This window comes from Chiloscyllium plagiosum, unplaced genomic scaffold (assembly GCF_037043375.1).
Source record: "Chiloscyllium plagiosum isolate Xiang-an unplaced genomic scaffold, Cpla_swu_hap1 HiC_scaffold_3, whole genome shotgun sequence".
In the NCBI taxonomy this organism is placed as follows: Eukaryota; Metazoa; Chordata; class Chondrichthyes; order Orectolobiformes; family Hemiscylliidae; genus Chiloscyllium; species Chiloscyllium plagiosum.
In genome coordinates, this window is record NW_028270141.1 from 140615698 (window position 1) to 140623128 (window position 7431).

Genomic DNA, 7431 nt, shown 5'->3' on the forward strand with positions numbered 1-7431 from the left:
TGCATACTTTCTAAAACAAAAAAATCCTTCTTATATTTGAAAACACACTGATAGTGGGATGTGCATGGTGCCAGATAAGTTGTTGATGCTAGTTCGACGGGCATCATGACCTTTGTTTTTTTTTGTAATGCTTTGTTTTCACATGCTAACATTTTGGAAAGTAAAGTTCTGCTGTAATAGCTGTTATATGAAATCTCATGCTACACAGTAAATATTAGGAAGATTCAATTTTCAACAATTCTTTTCCAGGGATATCCCAATTTGTATTTAATCATCATCCTGTGGGTTTGTGGCATCACAAACGGAGGTGACTCACCATCAGAGTTTTTTTTTGTGTTCCTGCTGTCTCTCCCCTCCTCTTTTCACTTTGAGGAAATCCATTTTGTTCTGAGTAACAGTTTGGGGCAAACTCCATGAGGCCAACTGCTGTATTTGTGAAACGCTCCCCCTTCGGCGTGAATGTTTGATTTTAATGTTTTTTCTATGGTACTCTGCCTGTGCTTCATGATTGTTGGACGGAGGTTAACCATTGAAATGTAACCGTGGCAAATTGGAAAGTTTTGGGCTAGCACATGGAAATGAATCATAGAATCCCCACGGCGTGGAAACAGGCCATTTGGCCAGTTGAGTCCACACCAACCTTTCGAAGAGCATCTTACAAACACCCACCCTCCTACCCTATCACTGTAACTCTTCATTTCCCATGGCTAGCCCACCTAACCTGTACATCCCTGAACACTCTGGGGCAATTTAGCATGGCCAGTCCATCTAATCTGCACACCTTTGGACTGTGGGAGGAAACCAGAGCACCTGGAGGAAATCCATGTAGAATGTGCAAACTCCACACAGACAGTTGCCCGAGGGTGGAATCGAAACTGGGTGCCTGGCGCTGAGAGGCAGCAGTGCTAACCACTGAGCCACCGTGCCACCCCTAAATGGCAATGTAATGAACTGGACTGTGGGAATAAATTCTTCAGGGAAGGCAATCTGACAGTCCTCCATTTTCCATCTAGAGTGATGTCAGTACCACACTGCATGACTTTGACCCTTAATGTGTTTGAGGTAATTCGTGATAGACAATAAATACCACCTCATTGGAGTTGCCGGAATGCCCTGAAACAAAATTGAGATGATGTGATATGGTTAGAGTTGGTTATTACCACCTTGTGATGATACTGTATCATGTTCAACACAATTGAATGGTAAGCATACATATCCATTCAAGTATTGCTCAACTCAATTACTGTCTTGCCCAGGTATGAATAATCGCGAGGTGTTGGAGCAGGTGGAACGTGGTTACAGAATGGCATCTCCACAAGATTGCCCCAGCTCTCTGCACGAGCTCATGATCCAGTGCTGGAAGAAAGACCCAGAGGAGAGGCCTACCTTTGAGTATCTGCAGGCCTTCCTAGAGGACTACTTCACTGCGACAGAGCCTCAGTATCAGCCAGGAGACAACCTGTGATTGGCTGTGCTATTGAAAACTGCTCTCGTCTATGGGTGCTCCTCCCCTTCTCCCCGTTTGTCCAACCGGGATAATCTCCAGATCCTGCCGGAACTGGTAACTTTGAATATCATGCTCCTACTCCCTTGCCGTGGAAAACAGGCGCCTTCCCTTCAGCCACGTGGCTTCCCTTTTTGAATATGTCAGAACGTTCATATTGTATAATAGTCATTGTTGAACTGATGGAGAACCATCTCTAAAATGCTACTTATTGCCGAGAAATATTTGTCTTCCCCACGCTCCCCACTGCCTGCCTGTCAGCTCAATGCTAACGAAACTGGAGGGGGGTTGCAAGCAGTCAATTCTTGTCCCTGTGCCATGTGAGAATGCCAGTGGCATTGAGTGAATGTCTCCTTCCTTTTGCTGCCAGCTGACTGGATTCTCCCTAAAGGGGTTTCTCAGTGTTGCACCAGCCTCCAAAGGCATCCACGGCTTCTCAGGCAAATGCTGTCGCAGCTCAGCAGAGAAGAGGAGGGCCGTTTGCAACTGAAAGCCTTCAAGTATAAAACTTGGACTCTCACTGACATTTCTTCTCTTTTTTTTTTCTTTCCCCTCCATCCTCCCCCCAACCCCAGGTATTTGCATATTGCTATGGTTGTGAACCACTTGGTGACATAGGATGCTGCCAAAAGAAATTAGCATCTTGTTTGCATATTGCTGCACCATCCTAATCACAAATTGTGTTGATTTGTTTTTATTACTACTCTGTTTAAGTTTATAGACTTGTAAGGATTTCTTTTCTAAAAACCTAGTGATGTAATATTATGTCATCTGAAAATGATATATTTAAAGAAACTGTGCTGAAGATCTAATTACTTATCATTTACCCTGAGGATGATAACGGTGTGAATGAAACTGTAGTTCAATTGGCACCAAGTGATCACAACAGACTCAACACTGACTGTACTCTGTGCACCGCCGAGTGTACTCACCAGATTAATGCCGAGAGCTGGTGAGACGTGGAAGTTTGCCGTACAGACAACATCTCGTGAGAGCGTTGTCTGGACACCTCTTGCAATTCATAATCGTGCTGAACAGTTTAGACTGAGACCGACCTTGCCCTTGAGAAATGCGCAGGGAATCCCGAAGGGGTTAGCAGACAAACGCAGTCATTTGAAGAACAAAAGGAAAGAGTTCCAGCATTCCAGAACGTCTTTTAACGTCTAACTTCACTAGCTGATTTTCTTTTAAAATGCTTTTGTATGTGTAACTTTGACCTCCGTGCAGTAACCACTTGCGTTTCCAGATTGCTTCCTGGTCAGCCAATTACATCCTAAAGGATTATTTTATTAGAATTACTATGCACTCGATAACTTTGATAGCAGATGCACAAATGTAGTAATGTGTTTTCAGATGTTACTACATTCCTTTAATTGCCCATATGGTCCAAACTTTGGAATCTTGGTATTTGTACATTTTAACCAAATGATTCCTCTGCATCGTTCTCATTTTCTCCCTCCCAACTCATATTAAGAATTTAACATTTCAACTGACTTCAAATATACATTTTACCGTTTCTGTACCAGTCGGCATATTTTACATAGCTATTCAATTTTCCTAATCCATTTCTTGTCATTTTAAAACCTGTACAATAAAGGTCTTAGCCAGGTCAGCCCAGCTCTGGAATCATTTGTGCTGTGTCCAAATGCAGAAGCACGCAGGGCGATTGAAACAAGAAGCAAGGCCTTTCTTTAGCAAGGAGCAGCTGACACCTTTGATATTTTACAGGAATGTGCTACGATGGTGGAAAATTCACATTTTTAGCTCCACGCAATTCGCTGACATACCCGGTTCATGTGAGCAAACTGTTCCTGCAACTGATGTGCAACTAACTTTGATAAGATCTGGAAGACTTCATCCGTACATGCAATATTGAGTGTGGTCTTCATTCAGAGTGATTGCACATTGCCTGCACTCATCCTTCGGAACAGCTGAGGTCAGGATGCAGCCCACTCCACTCTCCAGTTGTGGGATTGGAAGGATAACAGGAAAAACAAGTAATTGCACTTGGAGTAAAAGCACTTGAGATTTTCCCCTAACTTCCCCCACCCCCGGCCCAATCCCGTACGATCCAACAGCCGTGGAATTCTTAATCAAAGGCAAAAGGCAAAACACTGTGACTTTTCCATCAGGAAACAGGAAGGGTATGTTGTGAAAGATTCAGAGCAGAACAGAAGGCAACTTGGAATAAACAAAATGTAATTAGGCAAGAAGCAAGTGAAAGCAAACAGAGGGCAGATTACTAGTATTATATACCATCAAATGTGCTGAGAACAGTATGGATGGTACATGGGAGATCCCACTGTAGCCTGTAGACTTACTAAAGGTAGCAGAGATGGTCAATGCAGTAATGTCATTTATGACTGTGTGCAGCTAGCAATCATACATGTGATGTGAAATGTGAGCTGGATGGGTTAGATATGCAGGGAAGCAGCAGAAAGGACAAATCTCTCATTCAGCCCATCTTAATTTATAGATTTCAGATAAAACAAAAACTTACATTTCTGTCACCTCCAATGGGATGTGACAACCAGACACATTCCCCTCCTCTCCCTTGTCAGCATTCTGGAATGTCCCCTCTGGGACACTCTGCTCCAATCCTCCTTCATTTCCAACATCCCCCACACCCCCATGGTACCTTCCAATGGCCAACGTTTCTGTCTCAGGCCTGCTGCAGTGTTCCAGCAACCCTCAGTGCAAGTTCCAAGAACAACATCTCACTTTCCACTTGGGGATCCTGCAGCCTCCAGGTCTCAACATTGGGTTCAATAACTTTAACCCTGATTCCATCCTTTACTTTACCCACCCCCACACCCAATCATGAAATGGGTTGCATTCAGTACAGCTCACCCATTCTCACCTACTCTTAGCTCTTATTATCATTTGTTCAGCTTTTCTTCTGGCCTGACCTGCTATCCATAATCTCCTTTCACATTTCTCTCTCGAGCTCTGTCTCCACCTACCCCTTTCCCACCCCCACCCCCCCTCCCCTGCCTCCAACCTCAGCATAAAAACCACTTTGTTGGAACTACTAAGAGCTAGGAAAAAGAGTCACTGGACTTGAAACGTGAACTCTGCTTCCTTCCCGCAGTTGATTTGTTTTGGTGTCCTGTTCCAATCTATTTCGCACAGAGCCTCACATTCCATATTAAAAAAGGCCTAACACTCATGACTCCTGTACCATCCAAAGGGAGGCAGCCGTATTGCTGCAGTAAAGTTTAGATTAGATTACAGTGTGGAAACAGGCCCTTCGGCCCAACAAGTCCACACCCCCCCCGCCAAAGCAAAACCCACCCATACCCCTACATTTACCCCTTACTTACCTAACACTACGGGCAATTTAGCATGGCCAATTCACCTGACCTGAACATCTTTTGGACTGTGGGAGGAAACCGGAGCACCCGGAGGAAACCCATGCAGACACGGGGAGAACGTGCAAACTCCACACAGTCAGTCGCCTGAGGCGGGAATTGAACCCAGGTCTCTGGCGCTGTGAGGCAGCAGTGCTAACCACTGTGCCACCGTGCTGCCCACTAAGTTGGGAGAAAGTTGTGAAAATCAAACTTTTTGGTGTATGACCAGGATTTCCTAGTATTCCTCAGTTTTACAATGTGTCTTCACTTTTCAACTCCTCAAATGTGCTGGTGCGGAGTGTGTTCGGCCCTGATTTTGGCTACGTCCATTGAGAAGGTTGCAATCACACGCAAATATCATGTGCACACAGGAAATATTGTACACACAGGTACACCATGTATGCAACATCCTGCAGGTGTACATCACTTGTACGGTGAGGAGAGATAATGGACCAGTATTTTTCCTCATTGCACACTCCACCATTTATTGATTCTCTGGATGAAGGTGAATTGCATTTGAGGATAAACCTCCTGTAATAAAAATGCTGATGATAGTTGCCTCCAATGCCTTGAGGAAGGATGGTTCTCAATTTCTCCATCGTTCACTTGTGTGACAGTGACCTTTGAGTCTTTCTCTGCCTTAGTTTCCGTGTCTAATTGTGAGGACTGTTCTGTTTGTTCTCCAGCTGATATGCTGCCCCCATCACCCCTTACTCCATTTGAGACTTTATCTATTGCTGTGTAATTATATTAATTATGAATGTGTGTCTGTTTCTCCTCTGCCACTACACTTATCATATTTATTCAGTCAGCTTGTGCCCTGAGATTACAGTTTAGTTTTCTATTGTGTTCAAAAGTCAGATACAAATAGCCCAAAAGAAATTTATATCAGACAATACATAAGGTCACAAGCTCTGTGGTGTGTTTATACCCCGCATGAACCTCCCACAACTCTTTCATCAAACATCATCCTGATCTGGTTCTGTTCTTTTCTTATGTGCATATCTAGCTCCGCCTTCACCCAGAGTCACCAATTTAATTTTAATTAGAAACAAAAACAGAAATGGCTGGCAAAGCTCAGCAGGTCTGGCGGCATCTGTGTAGAGAAAGCAGAGTTGACGTTTTGGGTTGAGTGGTCCTTTCTCAGAGACCTGCTGAGCTTTTCCAGCCATTTTTGTTTTTGTTTCTGATTTACAGCATCTGCAGTTCTTTGGGTTTTTAATTTAATTATAATTCCACTGTAAGCAACTCCAATCCATAGGGATATTCCCATGACAACAGGGAACAAAGAGCAGTACAGCACAGGTCCAGGCCCTGTGGCCCACCCAGACTACACCGACATACAATGCCTTCCCAAACTAAAAGCCTTTTGCCTCAATGTGGTCCATATCCCTCTATTCCCTGCCAATTCACCTATCTGTCAAGATACCTCTTAAATGTTGCTATTGTATCTGCCTCCTCTGACAGTCCATGTACTTACCAACTTCCATCTTTTAAAAAAGTCTTGCCTCACAATTAAACTTAGACTTCTTTTACCATAGACCTATGTGCCCAAGCAACTGACTTCTCTACCCTGGGTAGAAGACTTTGATGACAATTTTGTAAACCAAGGTTTCCCAGTCTCTCCTCATAGCGAATACAGATTACATTTAAATACAATGCACCTTCTCTATAGCTGTAACAAGGTGACATCCCAGTAAACCATTTCTGTGCCTTCTCCAAACCCTCCACATATCTTCTGGTAGTATGATGACCAGAACTGTACACAATATTCCAAATGTTGCCTAATTAAAGTCCCTCATAACTGCAACATGACTTGCCAATTTTTAAACCCAATGCTCCAATCAATGAAGGTAAGCATCCTGTATGCCTTCTTGACCAGCTTATCCAATTGTGTTGCCACTGTCAGGGAACTGTGCACCTGTACGCCTAGATTCCTTTGTATATTGATGTTTTTTACTAAGGGTTCCCTCCTCCATTAGATCTTCCAAAAGCCATCACCTCACATTTGTCCAGATTAAACTCCATCTACCATTTCTCTGTCCAAATCTCCAGCCTATTCTGTCTTGCTGCATTCTCTGGCAATCTTCCTTACTATCCGCAGTTCCTCGATCTCTGTGTCTTCTGCAAACTTACAAAACAGGCCTCCAACATTCTCTTCCAAATCATTTATATATATAAAACAAACAACAAAGGTCCTTCATGCTTTCTAAGACACTCAACACCTTTTTTTGATATTGACATCATACTGACAGAATATCAACGTACCCCCACCCCCCAACACCATCCACCATGTCCTTCTCCGACATGAATACTGATGCAAAGTATTCACTAAGTATCTCCCCCATCTCTTCCAGCTCCATGCAGGATGCAGTTGCTGGACTTCCGACTTCCATTTTCGGAATCCTGTGCCAATACATGCATTTATATGATCTGGGATTTCAAACTATTGGATCATGTCACTTCTATTCAGTCACCTATTCCACAAATGGGAATGAGCTCAGTCTGCTATGGCTGCTCTCCTTAGGTGAGCAGTCCATTGCTCTTCCATTCTAGCCCCATCCTAGTACAACA

The 7431-nt window shown here is 43.7% G+C and overlaps 1 protein-coding gene across 6 annotated transcripts in view; it reads left to right on the forward strand.

Annotated features, from left to right (window-relative positions):
• LOC122548458 (tyrosine-protein kinase Fyn) overlaps window positions 1–3116 on the forward strand; it is a 336794-nt gene extending 333678 nt beyond the window's left edge. For all 6 annotated transcript variants that reach the window (XM_043687161.2, XM_087983880.1, XM_043687155.2 and 3 more), the window contains one exon: window positions 1257–3116. In XM_043687161.2, the coding sequence (XP_043543096.1) occupies window positions 1257–1465 (209 nt within the window). In that variant the 3' untranslated portion in view covers window positions 1466–3116. The remainder of the gene's footprint in view (window positions 1–1256) is intronic.
• Window positions 3117–7431: the final 4315 nt, after the last annotated feature.